This window comes from Branchiostoma lanceolatum, chromosome 2 (genome assembly GCF_035083965.1).
Source record: "Branchiostoma lanceolatum isolate klBraLanc5 chromosome 2, klBraLanc5.hap2, whole genome shotgun sequence".
Lineage (NCBI taxonomy): Eukaryota > Metazoa > Chordata > Leptocardii > Amphioxiformes > Branchiostomatidae > Branchiostoma > Branchiostoma lanceolatum.
In genome coordinates, this window is record NC_089723.1 from 167,098 (window position 1) to 193,692 (window position 26,595).

Consider the following 26,595-nt stretch of genomic DNA (forward strand, 5'->3'; position numbering starts at 1 on the left):
ACTTGACAACTCAAGCTTAGAGATTTTTTTAACTTCGGGAGACAGCCTACTAAGATGAAACATCTGGGAGCAACAGTTTATGAGCGAAGCTAAAACGTTACAACATCAGTCAGCCTTTTGACATAGGTGAGCTTCCCTGATTCACGTGACACGTGTCAGATCTCCAGTCACGATAGATCATTACAAATACAAAAATTACGTGCATTAACTGCATGCACATATGACATTCTGAAACGACTTATAAAAATTGTGGAACAGACTACATAGCGAGGCTGTTGCAATAAGAGATAGACATTCAAATGTGAAATCAAACCTTTCTCCACTGCGCACTGCTAGAGTTCTGATGTCAATGATAAAGATGATTTGATTGTGAAAACTCACCGCGTCATTGGCGTCCTGCATCTTGAAGTACTCCGCTATGAACTTGACGTTGCTGACGGCTCTCCTCATCTCCGGGGACAGCTGCATGGAGATGTTATCCGCCAGAGTCTGGCTCCCGGAAACGTCCGAGACCTTGAGCGCGTACTTCCGGCACTGCGTCTCGTACAACATGGCGTTCCTCTTCTTCATGTGCGAGACGTCGGCCGGGTCCCGCCCGAACCCCTTCAAGTGCTTGCAGCCTCCGTCCTCCCCGTCCTCGTCGCCCATCTGGTCCAGCCGCTTCATGAAGAGCAGCTTGGGCAGCTTGTCCAGGAATAGTGTTCTGACCCAGGGCGGCATGGTGTGCGTGCTGGCCGACCGGTGGTGCACGTTCAGGATGTACACGGTGGTGACTATCGTGAACGTCACGAAGATCATGGTGAACATGAGATATTTCCCGATCAGCGGGATGTCCAGAGAAGTCGGCGGGATGATGTCGGCGATCAGCAGCAGGAACACAGTCAGGGCCAGCAGCACGGAGATGCTGAGTGTGATCTTCTCCCCACAGTCGGACGGCAGGTAGAACACCAGAACCGACAGGGAAGTGATGAGAATACACGGGATGATCAGGTTGATGGTGTAGAAGAGCGGCTTCCTCTGGATGATGAAGTCGAACATGACGAACATGTCGGAGCCGCCGGCCGCCTTCCTGTTGGGGCTCCGCAGGATGTCCCACTCCCCGTTCTGCTTGAAGTCGTCCATCACAGCCTCGTTGTCGATCAGCTCGATGTTGACCTCGGAGGAGTCGTAGGTCCAGGAGCCGAACTTCATGGAGCAGTTCTGCCGGTCGAACGGGAAGTAGCGCACCTCGATGGAGCATGCGCTCTGGTAGATGGCCGGGGGCAGCCAGTACACCTGGCCCGTGTTGGCGATCAGAGCCTTGGTCTTCAGCTGGACGTCGTACTGCCCATCCGCACTGTGGGACATGAAACAACAATTAACTGTGCTGTCTGCTGCATGCAACAGGAATTGAACGGTCTGTTGCGCATCGCAAGTTAATTAATTGAACCACAAAACCCAGATCTTCTCGTTGAATAATTATTCCCAATAGGATGTTGCCCCAAGAGACTAGTTTTCGAACTTAATGAAACTGTTACTGCCTGTCAATTAAAAATAAAAGTATTTGTAGACAAGTAACCGGATGTAAGGGAACGCGCATGTGAGTGCAAGTTTTAACCTCCTTGGTGAGTGGAACTACTTACTTGTTGAAGAGCACGAGGTCAGGTTTCCACGTGATCTCGGAGGGAACCCGGATGACCTCGATGTTGTCGTAGTCCTCAGGGTTCCAGACGAGCCGGTAGTCAATCCAGTCCTGCGGGGGCAAAATATACATGGCTTTAGGTCTCCTCGTGTACTGACCTGTCTTTCCTAAAGTAACACGGCCTGTTGTTTCCCACTAATCTATATTTTCGACAGCAACACGGCCTGTTGTCTCCTACTGAACTGAACTGTCTTTTCTAAAGCAACATGGCTTATTGTTTCCTAATAACTGAACTGTCCTTTCTATAGCAAACACGGTTTGTTGACTCCTTGGGAACTGTCCTTTCTAACATTCAACAGTAAGTCTCTACCGGACTAACTACGCCGGCTATAGGGGAATATTTGCCAGCGAAGTTTGGCCACCGGAGGGTTTCACTTGCAAGCGCATGCGCAGTTACTCCGAGGGCGAATTATTGTGAACTGCCGTGAACTGACTCTACTGGCCAATTATTCCTTTTCTGCCGAATTCTAAGATCCATACGCCCGTAGGAAGGCCTGGTGGAGGCTAGATCTGTAGCCCTACACCATTCCAGTCACCAATCAATGGCGCACAGCTGTTATATTCTGGATACTGAACTGCGTAACATTAGCAAACGAACATGGTAATGCACTGTACTTTATTGTACTTAATGTTGCATTGTGTTGCATTGTATTGTATTGTATTATACTGCATTGTTATATAACGTATTGTAAAATTGCGGTGTTTCGTATTGTTTTGTGTCGTAACGCCCAATGAGGCGGCACTGCGGTGATCCCCTGACGCCACCGATGTTTTACACGGCTTCACTCACCCCTACCTACCTACCTACCTACCTACCTACCTACCTACCTAGTCCCTTGACCTCCGGGTCGTTTGGGGGACAAGGTAGCAGTGAAGATGGAGATCTGTCTCCACCCCACCCTGGTGTAAAATCTGGAATTTCATGTGTGGGTCACGACACCAGCAATAGCTGCCTGTATTGTATTGTGTGTTGCACTGTTGCAATTCTAATAAAATCACAATCAAATCATACGACTGATGCCGTCATTTCCGTTAGGCCGTTAGTACAGCAGAAGCAATGGCACGGGGGGGGGGGGGGAGGGGGATCCGACAGTAGAGTGTTCTCCCTAAAGTGCTTAAAGTGTGGCTCTCTTTAAACATGAACTCGACGATATAAAATGATTTCCGAGGGATTCTTAACCTCTCCGCATTTTGTGCCTGGCCGAATGCAGTTTCGAAAAGGTAATAGTCACCTGTTAAGTCAATCCTTCATAAATAGGTTTGGCGGAACTACTTGGTTCCATTCCATTGATAACTCCGGCCATTTACTAGGTTGGACTGCAATGCACATTTCAATCTTAATTGGATCTTTGTAAAGTCATCATGGCAGGCAAAACCTATTATACACATCACGTTATTCTAACACCTACACTTACAACACTGTATAATGTATGTAATAACTATCACCAGTACTTTACTCCCGATGCACCGACAGACGCACCGTGGCCATGCAACTGTCGCGCCTCCCGTTATGCAGACAAATGTCGCCATAAAGGTGCGATTTGCCGATTCTCGGAGCGCGGCGATAAGTCCGTCCCTCAAATTACAGGCCATTCTTACAAGCCGCTTCTAACGGCAGTAGCAGCTGATAAGGGGATACGTTCTGTGCTGAGCTGCAGCAGACCTGGCGTGACGTCATATGGCCAGGCGGGGAACGTTTTGTTACCTTCGCCAAGAACGTATGTTATGGTAGCTTTTGTATATGTGTATATGGATGTTTGTACACTTTAACCAGATGGCCAGACTGTCAGAAGATCTCAAGCAGTGGAGAACCTTTATTATATTCCCCTTCCAGTGGGAAGGGGGATATACTGTTTTTGCTTGCCTGTTCTTCTTCTTCTTCTTCTTCTTCTTCTTCTTTCTTCTTCTGCCAAAAACCAAGTAGATGTGCGGTGGTAGCTCTACTAATGGTATTCCAGAAAATTATATGTACCTTATGTTACAATGTACGGATGTTATATTTGAGATGTAGGTACCTATAGCAAAGGTGAATACACCTGACGATAAATTATGCTAATGAGGACATCATTTGCATAATTCATGCATAAAGTTGTATTTCCCTTACTGTAAAAGCTACAGACGTCATATTTGAGATATAGGTACCTTTAGGAAAGGTGAACACACCTGGACATAAATTATGCTAATGAGGACCTCATTTGCATAATTCATGCATAAAGTTGTATTTCCCTTACTGTAAAAGCTACAGACGTCATATTTGAGATATAGGTACCTTTAGGAAAGGTGAACACACCTGGACATAAATTATGCTAATGAAGACCTCATTTGCATAATTAATGCATAAACTTGCATTTCCCTTACCGTGAAAGCTACGGATGTCATATTTGAGATGTAGGTACCATGAGGAAGGGTCACAAAACCTGGCCATAAATTATGCTAATGAGGGCTTCGTTTGCATAATTTATGCATATCCCTTACCGTAAAGGCTACGGATGTCATATTTCAGATGTAGGTACCTTTAGGAGAGGTGAACACACCTATATATAAATTATGCTAATGCGGACCTCATTTGCATAATTTATGCATAAAGTTGTTTTTCCCTTACTGTAAAGGCTACGGATGTCATATTTGAGATGCAGGTACCTTTAGGAAAGGTCAGAAAACCTGGCCATAAATTATTGTACTGAGTGCATTATGCATAATTTATGCATATCCCTTACCATGAAAGCTATGGATGTCATATTTGAGATGAAGGTACCTTTAGGAAAGGTGAACACACCTGGCCATAAATTATGCTAATGCCGACCTCGTTTGCATAATTTATGCAGAAACTCCGTAATATCCTTGCAGTCAATGCTATGGCTGTCATATTTCAGGTGTAGGTAATGGGAGGGGAATATTCTGCATTTTCCCGAAAATGTTGCCATTCTAGTTGAACTCTATATATGTTGCCCCTACAGCTGACAAAGCTATGAGAGAGAGAGAGAGAGAGAGAGAGAGAGAGAGAGTGAGTGAGTGAGTGAGTGAGTGAGTGAGTGAGTGAGTGAGTGAGTGAGAGAGTGTTGTATGGATGAACAGTTTAACTGGAGAATGCGGATAAGATTTGTTCTGCTTTGGTTGTTTTATGCACGACCAACCCGAAAAAACAACTGCCGCAGGAAATGATGTGTAACCACGTGATGCGTCTCCATGCTGTGGTGAGTTCGGACCTGCCGTGTGATTTCATGGCCCCTTTAATGCTGATTGCTTCAAAATGTTACTTATCTGCACCTGGTCGATATTCTGCATCTAATCCACCATGCCGCTTTTTCAGATCGAATTACGGATCAGCAGGGCTGCGCAGGCGCAGTGTTGTCTTATTTTGTTTTGGTTGTCGCGATTTCACCCCAGATACGGGAAATAGATCCTCCGGGCCGCCTGCGGCTCGTGATTAAACTTGGCGGAGTAAAATCCGGTCTGATTCTAAATTAACTCAATCACAGTCCCGCAGCCGAACCGCCCGGAGTCTGCCCCGCTCCGCGCGAGCAGGCCGAGCTGGCTTCCCGCCAAACCCGCAGCAGAACATTTCTCATCAGTCTGCAGCCGAACGCTTTAACCTGCAGTGGAACACATTTACCCTAAAGCCTAACACTTTAACCTGCAGCCGAACACTTTAACCTGCAGTCAAAAATCTTAAACCTGCAACTAAACACTTTGATCATGCAGCCGAACACTTCAACCTGCAGCCGAACACTTTAACCTGCAGTGGAACACATTTACCCTTAAGCCGAACACTTTAACCTACAGCCGAACACTTAAACATACAGCTGGACACTTTAACCTGCAACTAAACACTTTGATCATGCAGCCGAACACTTCAACCTGCAGCCGAACACTTTAACCTGCAGCCGAACACTTCAACGTGCAGCTGGACACTTTAACCTGCAACTAAACACTTTGATCATGCAGCCGAACACTTTAACCTGCAGCCGAACACTTCAACCTGCAGCCGAACACTTTAACCTGCAGCCGAACACTTCAACCTGCAGCCGAACACTTTAACCTGCAGCCGAACACTTAAACCTGCAGCCGAACACTTTAACCTGCAGCCGAACACTTAAACCTGCAGCTGGACACTTTAACCTGCAGCCGAACACTTTTAAAATGCGGCCGAACACTTTAACCTGCAGCCGAACACTTTAACCTGCAACCGAACACTTCAACCTGCAGCCGAACACTTTAACCTGCAACCGAACACTTTAACCTGCAGCCGAACACTTAAACCTGCAGCCGAACACTTTAACCTGCAGCCGAACACTTAAACCTGCAGCTGGACACTTTAACCTGCAGCTGAACACTTTAACCTACATTTAAACACTTTAAACCTGCAGCCGAACACTTTTAACCTGCAGCCGAACACTTTCACCTGCAGCCGAACACTTTAAAATGCGGCCGAACACTTTAAACCTTTTTAATCAGCCTGCTTACTGTGTGCGATTTTCAGCATGGTTATGGGGAATAATGACTACCATAATTCTGACTCTTTTCAGCATTTGTGATATTTGAAACATAAATTCCCTTGCTTTGATTTGATTTGTACCTTAATACTAACATTTATTCTTTAATTGTGTCATGTGATCCCCTGCGCTTCGTTGATAAAAGCCAGTCTGCGCGGAAGAACTCCCAAGCGGAATCTAAATTGTGTTTGGATAAAAGTAAACAGTTTGGAATGTTCGATAGCATCTGGTAGAAGACATGCATTACCGTTAGAATATCGTCCCGAATGTCCGGATGGAAGGCGCTGGGCTGGAGCCAGTTTTCAGGTACAGTGCGGAAACGTGTATCTGGTAACGTTGTTCCTGATAACTCGTTTTCCGGCCGCTTTAAATTTCAGTAAGTCTTGCCGCGGTGGAATTTGTGAGGTAACTCTTTTATGGCAACCATGATGGTAGTAATTCCACACCTGGTTAGGTGCAGAAATTAACCCCGGTATAAATAACCGCAACCACCGCGGACGCCGGGAACGGATCGGGGAGATGAACGGCTCCTCGCAGCTGGTGAGGCGCTGATGGAATGGGTCACGCGCCGGCGCGCAGCAGTTAATTAACGTTCTACCGAGCAGCAAGGGGAGGATGCTTAAACAGAGATTCAGACTTGTACATGAGTACAGATACAGTGAAGCTGAAATAAATAAATAGATAGCAGGATGCCTAATAAATGCCGAGCGTCAGGCATGTACATGGGTACAGATAACAGGATGCCCGCATATATGCCGAGCGTCAGGCATGTACATGGGTACAGATAACAGGATGCCTGCATATATGCCGAGCGTCAGGCATGTACATGGGTGCAGATGGCGTGGGGGATACTGCTTTAACCGAGCTTCAGACTTGTACATCAGTACAGATAGCAGGATATATGCCCGGCTTTGCACATGCACATGGGTGCAGATGACATGAGGACTACTGCTGATGGCTTCGCTCATGTATATGGGTGCAGATGGCATGGGGAATACTGCACATGCCTAGCTTCGCACATGCACATGGATGCAGATGGCATGGGGGACTGCTGATGGCTTCGCACATGTATATGGGTGCAGATTGCATTGGGAATACTGCACATGCCTAGCTTCGCACATGTACATGGGTGCAGATGGCATGGGAATGCTGATCTTACCGAGCAATTGAAACTTTTACGCACATGTATGTGTGATAGCAGATGGCATCAGGGAAAAGGTTTGATGCTATTTCAGTTGCATAAAGCTAAGTGAATAGGGCTGAGTCTATTTAGTTAACTTAACATATAGATTGTATGGTGAAAAGTAGTGATTCTATTTGGCTAGATATTGGTAGAATGGCGAAGAGAGACGATGCTATTGACATTATTGCACTTCCCTATAAACTTCCTTGTGTCGCATTTGTCACATTAAACCTGTGGAGCCGATTCCGCGAAGCTGCGGATTTGCCAAAAAACTAAAATGTCATTTAAAGGTCTGCTTACTTGACCTTGAATCCAATACCTTAATGTCGAGAATTTTAATGTCACGAGCTGCGAGGAGAACGTGCGCGTGCCTTACATATCAATTACTGATGATTACCATACATATTACAAATGAATACATATACTCATGCTGTATGGAAGAATAAATACACATATACATACTATGCATGTGTGTGCTCGTGTGTGCGTCAATTGCACTAAATGTTCTTACCTGATTTAGCCATACGTTCGTCTTCATTACTTGGTCCTTTTCATTCTGTGTGCAAAATGACAAATATTTGTTACACGGACAAACATTCGTTAAATGGAGAAACATGTTGCTACATGGAGAAGCATTTGTTACATTGGGGGACATTTGGGAACGGTCGTGTGATTCTGGTTTCATCATTTGACCCTTTGTATCCACAGGAAACGCGGGCGACATAGGCGACATATCACCTGTCTTTATGTCTCTGTTCTCCTGCCTACGATGACATTTTAACATCACACAATATAGCACCACATCCCTGCCCACGTCATGCTTTTACAACCCGGAGATCATCCTCACCGGGACATGACTGTGCATGCGCAGAACATCCTCCCCGGGCGGAGGACATCACTGCGCATGCGTCATTTGTCGGGAACAGCCGGGTGAGTTCGCCTTGATTATCAATCAATCCGGTACTAAATGATCGTAATAATTCTATCACTTATGCAGAAAGTCAGATCCTCAAAATGCTGTTTAAAGGGATCCTGATGAAAGTAGCCTGCCCATAAAGTGGAGCTAAACCATTACCAGTTTATCTGCCGTTTAACGCGCACATAAAGCTACACGCGTCCGCCCCCACAATGCGCTCCGGTCCGCAAACCGCGCGTCCGCCATGGTAACGTCTGCTATCACGGAGTCTACATCCCTCATGGACTCCACTTTACAAGTAATCAGTAAAACAATGGTTTATTTCATGATGCGGTAAGAAAGACGGATGGTTCTATTACCTGTGAGGTGTTAAACATGCAGCTGTGTAGCCGCGAATAAAACATGCAGCTGTGTAGCCGCGAATAAAACATGCAGCTGTGTAGCCACGAATAAAACATGCAGCTGTGTAGCCGCGAATAAAACATGCAGCTGTGTAGCCGCAAATAAAACATGCAGCTGTGTAGCCGCAAATAAAACATGCAGCTGTGTAGCCGCAAATAAAACATGCAGCTGTGTAGCCACGAATAAAACATGCAGCTGTGTAGCCGCGAATAAAACATGTAGCTGTGTAGCCGCAAATAAAACATGCAGCTGTGTAGCCGCGAATAAAGCATGCAGCTGTGTAGCCACGAATAAAGCATGCAGCTGTGTAGCCGCAAATAAAACATGCAGCTGTGTAGCCGCGAATAAAACATGCAGCTGTGTAGCCGCGAATAAAACATGCAGCTGTGTAGCCACGAATAAAACATGCAGCTGTGTAGCCGCAAATAAAACATGCAGCTGTGTAGCCGCAAATAAAACATGCAGCTGTGTAGCCGCGAATAAAACATGCAGCTGTGTAGCCGCGAATAAAACATGCAGCTGTGTAGCCGCAAATAAAACATGCAGCTGTGTAGCCGCAAATAAAACATGCAGCTGTGTAGCCGCAAATAAAACATGCAGCTGTGTAGCCGCAAATAAAACATGCAGCTGGGTAGCCACGAATAAAACATGCAGCTGTGTAGCCACGAATAAAGCATGCAGCTGTGTAGCCACGAATAAGACATGCAGCTGTGTAGCCACGAATAAAACATGCAGCTGTGTAGCCGCGAATAAAACATGCAGCTGTGTAGCCACGAATAAAACATGCAGCTGTGTAGCCGCAAATAAAACATGCAGCTGTGTAGCCGCGAATAAAACATGCAGCTGTGTAGCCACGAATAAAACATGCAGCTGTGTAGCCGCGAATAAAACATGTAGCTGTGTAGCCGCAAATAAAACATGCAGCTGTGTAGCCGCGAATAAAACATGCAGCTGTGTAGCCGCGAATAAAACATGCAGCTGTGTAGCCGCAAATAAAACATGCAGCTGTGTAGCCACGAATAAAACATGCAGCTGTGTAGCCGCGAATAAAACATGCAGCTGTGTAGCCGCAAATAAAACATGCAGCTGTGTAGCCGCGAATAAAACATGCAGCTGTGTAGCCGCGAATAAAACATGCAGCTGTGTAGCCGCGAATAAAACATGCAGCTGGGTAGCCACGAATAAAACATGCAGCTGTGTAGCCACGAATAAAACATGCAGGTGTGTAGCCGCAAATAAAACATGCAGCTGTGTAGCCGCGAATAAAACATGTAGCTGTGTAGCCGCGAATAAAACATGCAGGTGTGTAGCCGCGAGTAAAACATGCAGCTGTGTAGCCGCGAATAAAACATGCAGCTGTGTAGCCGCAAATAAAACATGCAGGTGTGTAGCCACGAATAAAACATGCAGCTGTGTAGCCGCGAATAAAACATGCAGCTGTGTAGCCGCGACTAAAACATGCAGCTGTGTAGCCACGAATAAAACATGCAGCTGTGTAGCCACGAATAAAACATGCAGGTGTGTAGCCACGAATAAAACATGCAGGTGTGTAGCCGCGAATAAAACATGCAGCTGTGTAGCCACGAATAAAACATGCAGCTGTGTAGCCACGAATAAAACATGCAGCTGTGTAGCCACGAATAAAACATGCAGCTGTGTAGCCACGAATAAAACATGCAGCTGTGTAGCCGCAAATAAAACATGCAGCTGTGTAGCCGCGAATAAAACATGCAGCTGTGTAGCCGCGAATAAAACATGCAGCTGGGTAGCCACGAATAAAACATGCAGCTGTGTAGCCACGAATAAAACATGCAGGTGTGTAGCCACGAATAAAACATGCAGCTGTGTAGCCGCGAATAAAACATGCAGCTGTGTAGCCACGAATAAAACATGCAGCTGTGTAGCCACGAATAAAACATGCAGCTGTGTAGCCGCGAATAAAACATGCAGGTGTGTAGCCACGAATAAAACATGCAGCTGTGTAGCCACGAATAAAACATGCAGCTGTGTAGCCGCGAATAAAACATGCAGCTGTGTAGCCGCGAATAAAACATGCAGCTGTGTAGCCGCGAATAGGACCCGAACCTTTTACTACCGGCTGCCATGCCTGAAGGCAGGTCAATTCTGAGTATATATCTGTGTATATTTCAATATAAGTTGTCGATACATGTACCTGTAGTTAACCATAAGGTGTCAATTCACTGTCTCTGTATTTTACCACAACAACTGTTGATGTACTGCATTTTACCATGTAAATGTTGTTGCACTCTATTTTCAACAACTTACGAGTCATTGTGTCTATAAGGTGTCGGTTCATTGTGTCCGTATTTCTCCCTATCAAGGTGTAAATGCAGCATGTCTGTCCTTCCGCTGAGTCCGCTCTGCTTAATTCCCGACTAGCATCATTTGTTTTGAAGTTCACTTGACTCTTCTAACCGCTGTACAAAACGCCTTGCCACATTTTCCTGTGCACGGAGATTGATTGATCTAACGTGTCCGCGTGCTGTACCCATTTGAAGTACGAGTGCGACCTGTGCAGAGGGTTTTACAGGAGAAAGCCCCCGGGAGTGAGCTGGGCGCGGGTCAAGCTCCCGTTCCGGCCGGGAGGATGATTTGCATCTCTATTATAGACCGCTTCTCGGGTGATGGATCGCCCGGCGACACCTGCTACAGGTCTCCGGCCCGGACATGCGCGATCAATACTCGGGATGACCTCCGCCTGGCAGGGCTTCCGTCTCTCCGGCAGCGGGACGGACAAGTCAACTCCGCCCGGCAGGGCTTCCGTCTCTCCGGCAGCGGGACGGACAACTCAACTCCGCCCGGCAGGCTTCCGTCTCTCCGGCAGCGGGACGGACAACTCAACTCCGCGAACCTAGGAGAAACTCGGGGAACGGCTACAGGCGTCAGGAGAAACTCGCGGAACGGCTGCAGGCGTCAGGAGAAACTCACTCCCACATCGGAATCGGCGTCGGTGTGCCGCAACGGTTAGAGCGTTGGACTCAGGGTTCAATGACTCAGACTCCTGGGTTCGATGCTTACCATGCCCTGACGTTGTGCCCTTGGGAAAGGCACTTAACACGATATTCCTGCCATGACGGTGGAGTGACGCCCACCGAGACTCTTCGGCTAATCTGTCTAAAAGTGTGCCAAAAAACACACTACGGATTTGGTTGCGGATGACGACTGTAGGACAGTTCACTCCTCATCCCCCAAACAAACGGTTTTGCCCCTGGAAAATCACTCCTGAACCGGACGGATGCAGACGTTGGGCTATAATACCGTCTGGCTCAGTGACCGACAAGTCCCAGATTGGATTGGTTCTCTGTAGTCTCTACAATGGTGTTGGCTGCGAGCGGTAAAGCTCCAGGAGACTTTCATCATGGAATCACTATCACAAAATGCAGACCGATTTTTGGTTTGAAAAAAAAAAACGTGAATGATCTGCGGAGCATGTACGTGCCGAACAATTGACTGTCGGGATGAGTTTAAGAGAGCCGGTAAGCTGGTGCGAGTACGCCCGCCGCGAGGCTGTGTGCGTGTACGGGATGAGTAAGAGCCGGTATTATATATAAAGCTGGTGCGAGTGCGCCCGCCGCGAGGCTGCGTGCGTGTCAGTGATAACAAACATCGGATCCCGTTAAAGTTAGTCCAGCTATTTCAACTCTGCCTATTGCAGGATCTAGCGGGAAGGTGACTTTGAGGTTCCGTCTATTTTTGACCTGCCGAACTGAAAACTCTTGATCGATGCCTATCCCGTCAGATCACCTCCTGTCCAGACGGGCGTGTCGACCTGCCTGGCTTCTGCACAAGCGGCTCGCATCAACACGGCGTTTGCGACTGTTTTCACTGCAGCGTTAACGTTTTCAGTCGGGCAGTTTTCTACTGATTCGCAATAAATAATGTGTATTATTTCAAGCATGTGGTTTCTCATACAGCTCTTTAGCATTTCCCAAAAACGACGTTTGCTGCAGTTCCGCATAGATCTCTGTAGCATTTTCGATCAAGGCGTTTGCTGCTCTTTCATGTTACGGTATGATGTTGCATGTTTATGCATGCTTACTTTATAACGGCCCAATAATTTCCCACCGCATGCATTAGTCTTAGATATACATCAGGCAGGAGCTGCGCACATATTATTGGTCAAAAGCAGTCTGATACGAAGTCAATGATTATTCAACAATAATTGCTTTCTATCACTTCTATTACTTAGAAGTCATCAAACGAAAGTTGAAACGATTGTGTAGGGAAATATTTGCCTGGGACTGTGTCGGAAAAGATACTGCGAAGGAATCTCACGAGTACACTGCCCCGTCCGGGAATCTGCAAAGTGCACAGCCGCTTCCGGGAATTTAAATAGTGCACTGCCCCGTCCGGGAATTTGAATAGTGCACAGCCCCGTCCGGGAATTTGCATAGTGCACTGCCCCGTCCGTGAATTTGCATAGCGCACAGCCCCGTCCGGGAATTTGCATAGTGCACTGCCCCGTCCGGGAATTTGAATAGTGCACTGCCCCGTCCGTGAATTTGCATAGTGCACAGCCCCGTCCGGGAATTTGCATAGTGCACTGCCCCGTCAAGGAATTTGAATAGTTCACTGCCCCGTCCGGGAATTTGCATAGTGCACAGCCCGTCCGGGAATTTGCATAGTGCACAGCCGCTTCCGGGAATTTGAATAGTGCACAGCCCCGTCCGTGAATTTGCATAGTGCACAGCCGCTTCCGGGAATTAGAATAGTGCACTGCCCCGTCCGTGAATTTGCATAGTGCACAGCCGCTTCCGGGAATTAGAATAGTGCACAGCCCCGTCCGTGAATTTGAATAGTGCACTGCCCCGTCCGGGAATTTGAATAGTTCACTGCCCCGTCCGGGAATTTGCATAGTGCACAGCCGCTTCCGGGAATGTAAATAGTGCACTGCCCCGTCCGGGAATTTCAATAGTGCACTACCCCGTCCGGGAATTTGCATAGTGCACTGAATATCGACAGTTTCACGCCTCCCCCACAGATACAGATAATAGAATTACGAAGAGACTGGAAAGTTGAATAACCACCAAACTTTAGTTTCTTCCCTCTCAAAAGGAAATCAACCAGATAGATTTCGGTGCAAGTTTTTGTGGGATATCACACGGTACACTTTGTGCAAATTGCAAATCTGGGATATAAGAACACACACTAAATGTTCTGAATTCACCCGTCAAAAACTATTAAAAATGAATAAGAATTTGGCCAAAATCAAGTCCAAATGTTCACAACAATTTTTTCTACACATGACAGGCGCACGTACCAAAGCATTCCACCTTAGAGGGGCAAAATAGACAACCAAAAAAGGCATACCTATATTGCAATATAGGGTCACACCAACCTGAGCCTCACTTTGGTGCATGATCCCGAGCTAACCCCGGGAAATTCAAAATGGCCGCCGTGTTTGGCAAGAGGTCTGTTAGAATAGTGCACTGCTCCGCCTGAGAATCTGAATAGTACACTGCCCCGCCCAGGAGCCTGAATAGCGCGCTGCCCTATCGACAGTTTCAGGCCGGACAATCGATAGTCTTAACCGGGATCAAGGCCGAAGTGAAGCAACAAATTAAATCATCTCGAGTTAAAACTGCCAGCCTCCGTAATTGGTCTGTCTCTGGAAGACCATGTTAGGCAAGACAGACCGTGTCTTGTGGGCCGTTAGGAGGAGACGTTACGACCTGTGCTTCTCCATGATTCATCTCTCACTTCGGCTTCACGACTGACGACAACATGTCCGTGCCTGTACTTCTCCATGATTTATCTCTCACTTCGGCTTCGCGACTGATGACAACATGTCCGCGGTAGTTCCTCATCATCAACTATAACGGTGAAGCGGTGCGTCTAGTGAGACGCTGTGGTGGTGAATGGCCGAGAAAACTTTTCATTTGTGTGGGCGTCCTGAGAACTAAATGACGAGCCAGCGTGCGGAGGAGACCGTGGCAAATTACCGGAAGGAATCTGATTGGTTTCTGCGGCTCGATGCGCGTCAAGACAATCAGACTCTCCCGAAACAGGAACGTGTAGCCGCAGTTCCATCACGAGGGATGAGTCAGCCTCTATCGTTTCCCGCCAATGATTCAGTAAACAGGAAATGACGTTTGACCTACCACACTGATAACCTGTGGGCAATTTCCAGTGAATGACTCAGTAAACAGGAAATGACGTTTGACCTCGCACGTTGATGAGCTGTGGGCAGTTTCCCGTAAATGATTCAGTATACAGGAAATGACGTTTGACCTACCACGCTGATTCAGTAAACAGGAAATGACGTTTGACCTACCACGCTGATGAGCTGAGAGATGCTGAGCCGGAAGTTGACGGTGACGACCTCGTTGACGGTGCGAGCGGGCCGGATGAGCGGGTTGTAGCGGGACGTGTTGAAGAGCATGGCAACCAGTCTCTCTTCGGACTCGGCGGCGCGTCCGGCTATAAGGGGGGTAAGACGACAGTTAGGGGTGTAGGTGTTGCAAGGGGGGAAGGCGACAGTTAGAGGTGTAGGTGTTGTAAGGGGGAAGGCGATAGTTAGAGGTGTAGGTGTTGTAAGGGGGTAAGGCGATAGTTAGAGGTGTAGGTGTTGTAAGGGGGGAAGGCGACAGTTAGAGGTGTAGGTGTTGTAAGGGGGGAAGGCGACAGTTAGAGGTGTAGGTGTTGTAAGGGGGGAAGGCGACAGTTAGGGGTGTAGGCGTTGTAAGGGGGTAAGGCGACAGTTAGAGGTGTATGTGTTGTAAGGGGGAAGGCGACAGTTAGAGGTGTAGGTGTTGCAAGGGGGGAAGGCGACAGTTAGGGGTGTAGGCGTTGTAAGGGGGTAAGGCGATAGTTAGAGGTGTAGGCGTTGTAAGGGGGTAAGGCGACAGTTAGAGGTGTAGGTGTTGTAAGGGGGTAAGGCGATAGTTAGAGGTGTAGGCGTTGTAAGGGGGTAAGGCGACAGTTAGAGGTGTAGGTGTTGTAAGGGGGTAAGGCGATAGTTAGAGGTGTAGGTGTTGTAAGGGGGTAAGGCGACAGTTAGAGGTGTAGGTGTTGTAAGGGGGTAAGGCGATAGTTAGGGGTGTAGGTGTTGTTAGGGGGTAAGGCGACAGTTAGGGGTGTATGTGTCACACAAGGGTCAAGTCTATAAAGTTGAAAAGAGACAGTGCTGTTAAGCTCCAACTTCGAGAAATGCCGACAGTAGAAGAGAAACCTTTGACCTCAGATTTCTGATGTATCCATCCGCATGACCCAACAACTCATATCTACCCTTACGCCAACTGAAATGAACTGAACAAATTTTAACCAAAATGGGAAAGCTTAGACCCTACTTGTTCCTTCTAACCCCAAAAGTCTCGGGATTGGGCCAAAATTTTCAAGGAAAATAAGGGTTTTCAAGGATTTTAGATGGTGCTATAAGCGTATTCCCATTCACATTTTGAGCCCTCCACTGCGCAACGCAACTTTGGGGTCAGCCCTAGAGGTGTACCTGTTGTAAGGGGGCTGGAAGTTGAGAGAAAGGAAGAAAAGGGTTTATTGATTAAATTGGATGAATTGTGTTTTTACAGTATGTTTTCAAACATGGTCACATATTAGAATTAGAGGTATGCCTACTGTAACGGCTGAGGGTTGTCCTAGAATGGAGCGTATTGAAGAACAAGGCGACATCCGGTGTGCGACATGCGATTGTTATAAATTTTTTTGGTCAAAATTGTAATTACTCCAAGATCTGTATTACATGTATCAGTTAAATTGTTTTTGCCTCAGTCAAGATTTTACAAAAAATACTGAAAGCAGAATACTCAGTGGAAAATTATTTTTTGTTACTAGGTAACTTTTAGTCAATATCATCAATCAGCAAAATTAGAATAAACGCCCACCCTCTTGAAATTAAGAAAGGGCGGTAAAAAAAAGTTACCAGTGGGGGAAAGATTCTGTAAATACTGTAGGTCACAAGCCGTGGAAGACGAAACACATTTCAAACTGCCTCTTTAATGATCAGGGAAAAAAAGAGCCATTCAAAGAAGCCATCAAAACTTACCACAATGTCCAAACGTTTACTGTCGAAAAGTAAACTAGACCCCTGCTAACCTCTCAAAACCCTCTCATTGCAGAAAAAGTGGGACACTTCGTCTTCCACTGCTTCCAAAAAAGAAGTCACATTGCACACTTAATCGTACATTGTATTCCGTAGCAGTAGTAGCTATAGAATAGTCACTTGTTCCACTTGTGAACATTAATTGTTAACTTGTACTATCTGTATACTTTTTCTATGTATTGTTTCATATTGCAATTAAGCCTTGGGCAAAAACTTGCAAATGCATTTTGTAAAACTCGCTAATAGCGTCAGTGTTCGGCTTGCTCGGTGCGTTGTGCGTGCAAGAGAGTTTTTGCCTGACTGGTCGGACGTAGGCGGTGATTAAGTGCGGCATATCGCAGCCTTGTTCGAGTTCATTAACCTTGAATCTCTACCCCCTCTGATAGCTTCCACTTCTAGGCCGTTCAGAGACAATTTCCGTGACTGGACGCGGTTTGTATCTGTCAGTCCCAGCGGGAGGAAGTAGGGAAGGGGCAACAGCCAGCAGCGATTGAACTGCCATCCGTCCATCCGTCCGGCCGCGGAAACCGATAATTCTATTAAGTAAGTGGAGTGGCCTCGAGGGGACTCCCGCCGCCCAGCCGTGCCAATTAACCCACCGTGACCTCTCCAGGGCCGTTATACCGCTACACTACACCCATCCGTTCACCGTGCCCTTTCCGGCCCGGGCCGTTACAGGACACGGAGATTCTCCATTGCCGAAACAGCAGATTTGCCGATGGCCTGACAACTCTCCATTCCTAGAACGACATTTTACTGCCGGCCTCAGCGTCATGTGTCGGAACAACAGGTGTACCCCCACCTCAGCACATCGTGTGTCTGACAACTCTCCATTCCCGGAACGGCAAATCTACCCCCGCCCCACCAAACTTTCCATTCCGGCAACAACAGGGCTACACCCACCTCAGCACATCGCGTGTCTGTCAACTCTCCATTCCCGGAACAACAGGTGTACCCCCACCTCAGCACATCGCGTGTCTGAACTCTCCATTCCCGGAACGGCAAATCTAATCACGCCCCACCAAACTTTCCATTCCCGGAACAACAGGTCTACCGCTGGCCTCAGCGCGTCTTGTGTCTGACACCTATCCATTCCCGGAACAGCATGTACAGGTCTACCGCTGGCCTCCGCACATCATGTGTCTGACAACTCTCCATTCCCGGAACAACAGGTCTTTAACCGCCGGCCTCAGCACATCACGTGTCTGACTACTCGCCTTTCCCGGATCGGTAGATTCACGGTCCTCGGCACATCGCCTATCTAACAACTCTTTATTCCCGGAGTATTTGGAAATTTCACTATTCCAGGCCATCAACTACAGTTTGGTCTTGGCCAATCTTTATTAAGTTTGGAAATGCAAAGCAAATTTTCCTCTAACGCATTGAAATCAGCGATGTTTCATGAAGGTTTGTGCCACATTTGAAGCTTTTTGGCCGCCCTAAACTTAAGATATCCACGTTATTCCCCCAGCCCTGTATCTCCCCTACTTTGTTTAGGGCACGACCAGGTCTGGCATGTAGCTCACCGGAGTGGCCGCCTCAGAACAAACCTCATATACGTCACTTCTCCGTCCTCCGAACGGCAGGTCTCCGTCAGCATCCGACATGTATCCCGAAAAGTCATTAACATAATATCCATATACGCAATAAACAGGGCCATATACGCACTGTCCAGGGTCATAGACGCAATATCGCTATATGGACAAAATACGAGCTATTCTGGGCACAGTACTCGCACATACGTACCTAGTGCCATGTACGCACCATCCAGGGCCATATACGGTATATCCATGCCAGGGCCACATACATGTAGGCTCTGTCAAGGGTCATGTACGCAATATGACAAAATACGAACTATGCAGCACAGCATTCGTGCTCGTACATCAGAACCCGGACTAGGGACATGTAGGCAATACTCAGGGCCAAGTACAACTAGTCCCACTCTGGAAGCACGGAAAATAACGCGCTGCCAAATTGAATCGCTGCTCGGGTCAGCGGAGGCCGCAGTGAAAGGGCCGCGATCCGCGCGGCGATGAATAGGATTTCCCCCGAGGGGCGTACTCTGTAATCGGAACCGATGAGATGCGCAAGAGCGATGGATGCCGGGAGGTGCGGGGGTGTCGTCTCAATCTCCAAGCAGATATGGGGAGGCCGTTTTGTGAGGTCTCCAAGTAGATGTGGAGAGGAAGATTTGTGAGATGCGCAAGAGCGATGGATGCCGGGAGGTCCAGGGGTGTCGTGTCAATCTTCAAGCAGATGTGGGGAGGGAGTTTTGTGAGATGCACGAGTCAAACTCCGAGCAGATGTGGAGAGGGAGCTTGTTCGGCTGTCATGCTTGAACAAGTAACGTTACGCATGTCCCGACTAGCCTACCCTGTGAGGTATCGTGCCTACCCTGTGAAGTGTTGCGTGTGTGCCTACCCTGTGAGGTATCGTGCCTACCCTGTGAAGTGTTGCGTTTGTGCCTACCCTGTGAGGTATCGTGCATACCCTGTGAAGTGTTGCGTGTGTGCCTACCCTGTGAGGTATCGTGCATGTCCTGTGAAGTGTTGCGTTTGTGCCTACCCTGTGAGGTATCGTGCCTACCCTGTGAAGTGTTGCGTTTGTGCCTACCCTGTGAGGTATCGTGCCTACCCTGTGAAGTGTTGCGTTTGTGCCTACCCTGTGAGGTATCGTGCATGTCCTGTGTATGTGCCGTGCTGTCCTCATTACGTGTTGCTGCATGTTCCGCCAGCATCTATCAAAGCTTTGCCGAAGCCCCGGACACGGCCTAATGGACTGAAGGTGAGCCGCCTGTAGGGCAGATATCTGTGACGTATCGGAGCCATTCACCCGTTTATACAGTTTAGCTGGACGCTGGTACAAGTGGGTGTAAGCCTATAGTGAATTATAAAGTGATTCTTGCCCTTGGTGAAGCAGCCGGAGCCATATTTCAGCCGGGCTGCCGTACAGACAAGCTGCCATCACAGTTATCCACGAGCGTGAAGGACGCGCTAACGTACGCGTGCCGCGGGGCGATGCGCCTTTGTCTTCGCATAAACGCGCTGTAGATATTCAGGTGAGCGCACAGCCTCAGGATATTCCTGTCTGCAGATTTCTTTATGTATGAATAGATTAGCTGCACATGGCGCAGACGTTAACGCAGATAATACCGCAACTGACCCCACCCCAAACCAACCTCCACCCCCGTACACTTTTATACATCCACTAATTTTATAGTAAGTTACACCCCGAGTTACACCCCCTTCAGTTACAACCCCTCAGTTACAACCTTACATCTGCATCCCTCCAGTTACACCCCCTCCAGTTACAACACCTCCAGTTACAACACCTCCAGTTACAACACCTCCAGTTACAACCCTCCAATTCCATCCCTCCAATTCCGCTGCTCCAATTTCACCCCTGTCGCAGCGTCTTTCAGTACATCCCTCTACAACAGCGCTACAATACAGGGACGACTGATGTGAAATAAGTGATTCGCTTTGACTAGAAGGTGGGTTTGTGCTCATGAGAGTTCCTTATTCTTTATTCCCGTTGCTTATCCCTGTCGGCCCGGCAGCAACCTGCAGCAAACTCGGGCAGACGGGCGGCGGGCCCGGGGGAGGCATGACTGAACGGTGTCAGCCGCGGAGACGCGCGGAAACATGCAGGAACGTGTCCGGCCTGCTAAGTGGCTGCCTGCAAGTGTGAATCTACCTTAGGTGTGATCTCTAAATTGTCTAATCTACGCCGGGTAACAGTCTAGTTTAGCTTTGTCTCCAACGGGTCTTTTGCCTCTTTTAGACGGTGTCTTGTTTTGCGATAACCTGGCCGAGTACAGTGCTGTATAACCAGGGGATGTAGCGGCTGTGTTTACAGGTTGTTGGGTACATGTCAGAATGTTTCGTGTACAGCCTCACACTAAGTGTTCGGTAGACACCTTTATCCGGTCCATGCATCGTATTTTGCAGCACTGAGATATAAATGCTATTGAATTACTCATTTGCAGACCCGATTCACAGCGATGAACAGAGCAACGGAATGATCCTTGATACATGTACAACTATTCTGTGACTTAAGTAAATTGAGATGCCGAGTAAGGTCTTCCTCAAAGGGTGTAATCTAGCAAATGACATAAAGCAGTGCGGTCTGAGACACGTGTATAAAGTTTGGTGACAGGGCCCCAGTGACACGATGGGTCCTAGCTCTTTATTAGCCTGCATTGTTCCATGGCTCCGCGTAGGAGTTTTGACGTGTCCAATTGGACGTTGGTCTCACCGCATGAGTTGTGGACCAGTCCATGTATGGTGCATCACGATGTCTTACACGTCGGCTTAAACAAATGGCAACATAATGATACGAGGGGTGATCAATAAGTCCTCGGCCTCACCCAGAAATAAGGTGCACAGCTCAAATTTTGGGAAATAATTATGTAGTATGAAGTACTTTATGTATGTCTACCAAGTTTCAAATCGTTGTGATCATTACTTTGCAGACGGCACTCAGTAACATTAGGTGAGGTAGAAGGATACAAACATGGACAATTGAGCTGCGACCTGAGGTGTGCTGGCCAACTTGCTCTGCTGAAAGTCGAATACCCACTTCTTTTTAGTTGAAATAAGAAGGGAATCTTCATCAAACATTTTGAAAATGTCTTCGAAGACTTTATGCCAATTCTTGGCCCGAGGAACACGACTCACACATCTCTGATCAACATTGTTTTTCTCATCACTTACCTACTAGTTTTCAAATGGACGTCGACTGCAAAATATTGACCGCAATAATTTGAAGTTTCGTGGATATTGCTAAAACATGTCATACTACATAATTATGCCCCGAAATTTGAGATGTGGACCTTATTTCTGGGTGAGGCCGAGGACTTATTGATCACCCCTCGTACATTCCGCAAACGTTCTGATTTCAAATCACTGTCACGAAAGGTTCAACAACTACAAAAGGGTAAAGTTTAGTTTGCATCATCGTTTTGCTAAAAAGATCTGTTTGCCAAAACATGCGCTACCGTCATTTGATTAACAAAAAAGTCACTAGTTAGCTCTACTACAGTAATTTGAGTTAGATGGTTATTAGCTGTCCACTGCTCTCTACTGTGGCCTTAATTATTCTCGTTTGCAACATCGCTAAGACTGACCTAATAAAGAGATGCCTGGGGGAATCGGCCTAAAAAACATCATCGAATATCCTCTTACTTAGCCTATAAACACAGGCGTGTTGCCCCGGGGGAGGGTTTGATAGCCTGGAAGAGCAGGCGTGACGCCCTCGGGACAAGTGTTCGTTAGCCTGGAAGAGCAGGCGTGACGCCCTCGGGACAAGTGTTCGGTAGCCTGGAAACACAGGCGTGATGCCCTCGGGACAAGTGTTCGTTAGCCTGGAAACACAGGCGTGACGCCCTCGGGACAAGTGTTCGGTAGCCTGGAAACACAGGAGTGACGCCCTCGGGACAAGTGTTCGTTAGCCTGGAAACACAGGCGTGACGCCCTCGGGACAAGTGTTCGGTAGCCTAGAAACACAGGCGTGACGCCCTCGGGACAAGTGTTCGGTAGCCTGGAAACACAGGAGTGACGCCCTCGGGACAAGTGTTCGGTAGCCTGGAAACACAGGAGTGACGCCCTCGGGACAAGTGTTCGGTAGCCTAGAAACACAGGCGTGACGCCCTCGGGACAAGTGTTCGGTAGCCTGGAAACACAGGAGTGACGCCCTCGGGACAAGTGTCCGGTAGCCTGGAAACACAGGAGTGACGCCCTCGGGACAAGTGTTCGGTAGCCTGGAAACACAGGAGTGACGCCCTCGGGACAAGTGTCCGGTAGCCTGGAAACACAGGAGTGACGCCCTCGGGACAAGTGTTCGGTAGCCTGGAAACACAGGCGTGACGCCCTCGGGACAAGTGTTCGTCAGCCTGGAAACACAGGCGTGACGCCCTCGGGACAAGTGTTCGGTAGCCTGGAAACACAGGCACTCAGGCAGGGTTTTCGTAGGCAGAAGATATGGAAACCGGAAAAGTCTGAGCACACATTTAAAGTACTTATTTTCCTTTACTCCTTCCTGGGGACGGAATAGAATGTTTTGTGTGACCAAAGGATGGCGGATAATAGATTTGTATAGAACATAGAAGTCTGTACTAAATCAGACCGTCCGGCACTGACCAACACCGGACCGTATAGCGATGATGTCATCTTGTAGGAGGGTCACCTATCTATCTACCGATGGCCATGTATAAAAGGGCCAAACGGGACCCACTAGGCCACCGATAGATCGGCTTAGTAGGTACATAATACATGGCCACATTCCCGGAACTTCCGACGGGGGAGCGATATGTTACATCAAACCTTAAATTCTTACATCTCCGTACAACATGTCCTCTACACGCCTTATGCATAAATCAGCCATGGCGCCCGTTCATATCAACACTCTCCTGTCGACTGTAACGTGCGGGCTGTAAAGCGTTAAACCGGCCAAGGGTCTTGGGCATCTGTGGCAGTAGTGTGGCAGTAGTGTAGCCGTATAGTGTGGCAGTAGTGTGGCAGTTTTTGGCAGTAGTGTGACAACTGTGACGAGTCGCAGGTTATCAACATGAGGCCAGTAGTTTGCCGAACGGTGATTGAATCGGTGCTGTGTATTTATGCCCAGACGGCTGAATTAATCATGATCGGTTCGGCCTTAATGAAGCCGACGAGATAGAGAAACGAGGTGTGACCCGTGATCTACTTGTAACTGACCACAGTTGTGTTTTTTGTGCGAACTAGCAAAAATAACCATGATATGCATTGATCTAATCTAACCCTGTCATTATCTTATTTGTGTTTGAATACATGTGAATATAATACATGCATTTCACGCAATCACTTGGGCGGAGAGGCACTAATCTTTAATTATACGATCGCGAAAATCCACGTTATCCACGAACAGCGGTTCATTCAACCCAGCCACAACCGGCGGCTCATTCAGAAAAAAAAAGAAATAGAGCACGGCAGGAGCGGGTACATCATCACGGTTTACTCTCTTTCCTGGAGCGACCTGCTGAAACCTCTATAACAGAGACGGACTTTTTGCCGATACTTTATTCTTTAAACAAGAGACACTGGAACGGAGCTGGGTGTATTGATAGGGTGATAGAGAACGGGTTAACGCGGCATGAATCTGTACTAACTGTGTCCAGACAATGTTCAATGTTGAACTCCAGGTAGAATAGTGTTTCTCTATGTAACACTTATGGAGAGCTGAATAAAACAAAAGTCGACCGATGATCCTGACAATAAGAAAGCCCCACTGAGACTGCCACATATTGTCACATCGAGAATGTCACAATGGAACTGTCACAATGAAACTGCCACAATGGCCTGTATCAATGCTCTGACTCACCTTGCCACAGCGCTGCGATCAGGAGGGACAGGAGCCAGGACCGGTGAGCAGCCATCCTGGGCACCGCTCCGTCATCGTCAGCAGCCTGGATCCGGCCTGCCCCGACCAGAAGCTGGAGGCTCCGCTAGGCTACACAGGAGAGCGGGTACAACAGAATCAGCAGGCTCTGCTAGGCTACACAGGAGGGCGGTAACAACGGAGCAAACGCGCAGCTGAGCGGTGGTTCCGCGGCCAGAATTCCTCGGGCCCGTGCTGGTTTCGGGCGGCCGGTTTTGGCGCGGTCACTCGTAAACTACAAGAGTTATCCCAGGCGGTGGTTTTTGTGTTTGGACGTTTAGCGTCCAACGTGAGGATAAAAGCAGTCGGGGACGTTCCGGATCCCGATTTCCCCACCAGCCGGATCGCCAGTTGTTTTCCTGCGCTCGCGCGGCCCGTCCCCGGTACTGAAGTGTTTCCGATCCCGACAGCCTCCCAACGCGTGTTATCCTGAGTGCTCCGGGCGCCACCTGAGGCTCGTCCTGCAGCTTCTGGGGCTGCGCGCAGTGGGACGGTCAACTGGTGCGCACAGGGGTGACCTTCCGGAAAGCTGCCTCTCAACACCTCACCCTCACCCTGCCTCCCCCCGTGGCGGCGTGGTTTGATCCAGCACCCACAGGTGAGAGGAAAGCGGCGGTTCCTGGACAGTTCTGGCGCGATGCGACTTTCCGGGCGTTATTCCTGCCGTTATTCCGCCGGTCGTCAACAGGCTGCAGCGCGTATAAAGCAGAGCCGAGCGGCAGCCTGCTCTCCAGTGCTCTTCAATTAAAGCGGCTGGCGCGGCTCCGCGAGATGCAAATTTCCCATCCAATCAATGTTTCCGCGGCCCGGATATCATTCATTACCGGCGGCGCGCGGGGGAGAAGAATGGGAATTTATGCCGGATTTGTCCGCTACATTGTCCGCCAATGGCTCCGATAACAAAGGCCTTCCCCACACATCATACAAACACCACTTACCGCCGGAATGCCTTCTCCTCTCAACTTAAAGCGGCAGGAAGCGCGGGGACTTGCGGAGATCAGCAGCCCCTACTTAACTATAAAACATTCCCCTCATCGGTCCGTCTTCATTGCGGCTGACAGGTGAGAAATAGATGCGTTACAGATGCACCGCCATAACGACGCGTTAGTCCTTTTCAATCATGTTTTCACCCCCTGACCGGTGTAGGGCGGGCTGCCGAAGCTACGCAGTGGGGAAACTCGCATTGAAACACGCAGTGGAGACGAACCCTGGTCCAGAAACACGCAGTGGAGACGGACCCTGGTGCAGAAACACGCAGTGGAGACGAACCCAGTTGCAGAAACACGCAGTGGAGACGGACCCTGGTCCAGAAACACGCAGTGAAGACGAACCCTGGGGCGGAAACACGCAGTGGAGACGGACCCTGGGGCAGAAACACGCAGTGGAGACGGACCCTGGGGCGGAAACACGCTGTGGAGACGAACCCTGGGGCAGAAACACGCAGTGGAGACGGACCCTGGTGCAGAAACACGCAGCGGAGACGGACCCTGGGGCGGAATCACGCAGTGGAGACGAACCCTGGGGCAGAAACACGCAGTGGAGACGAACCCTGGTGCAGAAACACGCAGTGGAGACGGACCCTGGTCCAGAAACACGCAGTGGAGACGAACCCTGGGGCGGAAACACGCAGTGGAGACGGACCCTGGGGCGGAAACACGCAGTGGAGAAGGACTCTGGGGCCGAAACACGCAGTGGAGACGGACCCTGGGGCGGAAACACGCAGCGGAGACGGACTCTGGGGCCGAAACACGCAGTGGAGACGAACCCTGGTGCAGAAACACGCGCGGAGACGAACCCTGGTGCAGAAACGCGCAGTGGAGACGAACCCTGGTCCAGAAACACGCAGCGGAGACGGACTATGGGGCAGAAACACGCAGTGGAGACGGACCCTGGTCCAGAAACACGCAGCGGAGACGGACTCTGGGGCCGAAACACGTAGTGGAGACGGACCCTGGGGCCGAAACACGCAGCGGAGACGAACCCTGGGGCGGAAACACGCAGTGGAGACGGACTCTGGGGCGGAAACACGCAGTGGAGGCGGACCCTGGGGCGGAAACACGCAGTGGAGACGAACCCTGGTGCAGAAACACGCAGTGGAGACGGACCCTGGGGCAGAAACACGCAGTGGAGGCGGACCCTGGTCCAGAAACACGCAGCGGAGACGGACCCTGGTGCAGAAACACGCAGCGGAGACGGACCCTGGTCCAGAAACACGCAGCGGAGACGGACCCTGGTGCAGAAACACGCAGCGGAGACGAACCCTGGTGCGGAAACACGCAGCGGAGACGAACCCTGGGGCAGAAACACGCGGTGGAGACGGACCCTGGTGCAGAAACACGCAGCGGAGACGAACCCTGGTCAAGAAACACGCAGCGGAGACGAACCCTGGGGCAGAAACACGCAGTGGAGACGGACCCTGGTGCAGAAACA

General features: G+C 49.0%; 1 protein-coding gene across 1 annotated transcript in view; it reads right to left on the reverse strand.

Moving 5' to 3' along the window:
- Window positions 1–24,623, reverse strand: part of LOC136427110 (neuronal acetylcholine receptor subunit beta-4-like) — a 29,025-nt gene extending 4,402 nt beyond the window's left edge. The window contains exons 1-5 of the mRNA XM_066415828.1: window positions 24,109–24,623; window positions 14,971–15,116; window positions 7,869–7,913; window positions 1,623–1,732; window positions 382–1,336 (exon numbers count right to left, since the gene is read on the reverse strand). Of these exons, the coding sequence (XP_066271925.1) occupies window positions 382–1,336; window positions 1,623–1,732; window positions 7,869–7,913; window positions 14,971–15,116; window positions 24,109–24,163 (1,311 nt within the window). The 5' untranslated portion in view covers window positions 24,164–24,623. The remainder of the gene's footprint in view (window positions 1–381; window positions 1,337–1,622; window positions 1,733–7,868; window positions 7,914–14,970; window positions 15,117–24,108) is intronic.
- Between the last annotated feature and the right edge of the window lie 1,972 nt (window positions 24,624–26,595).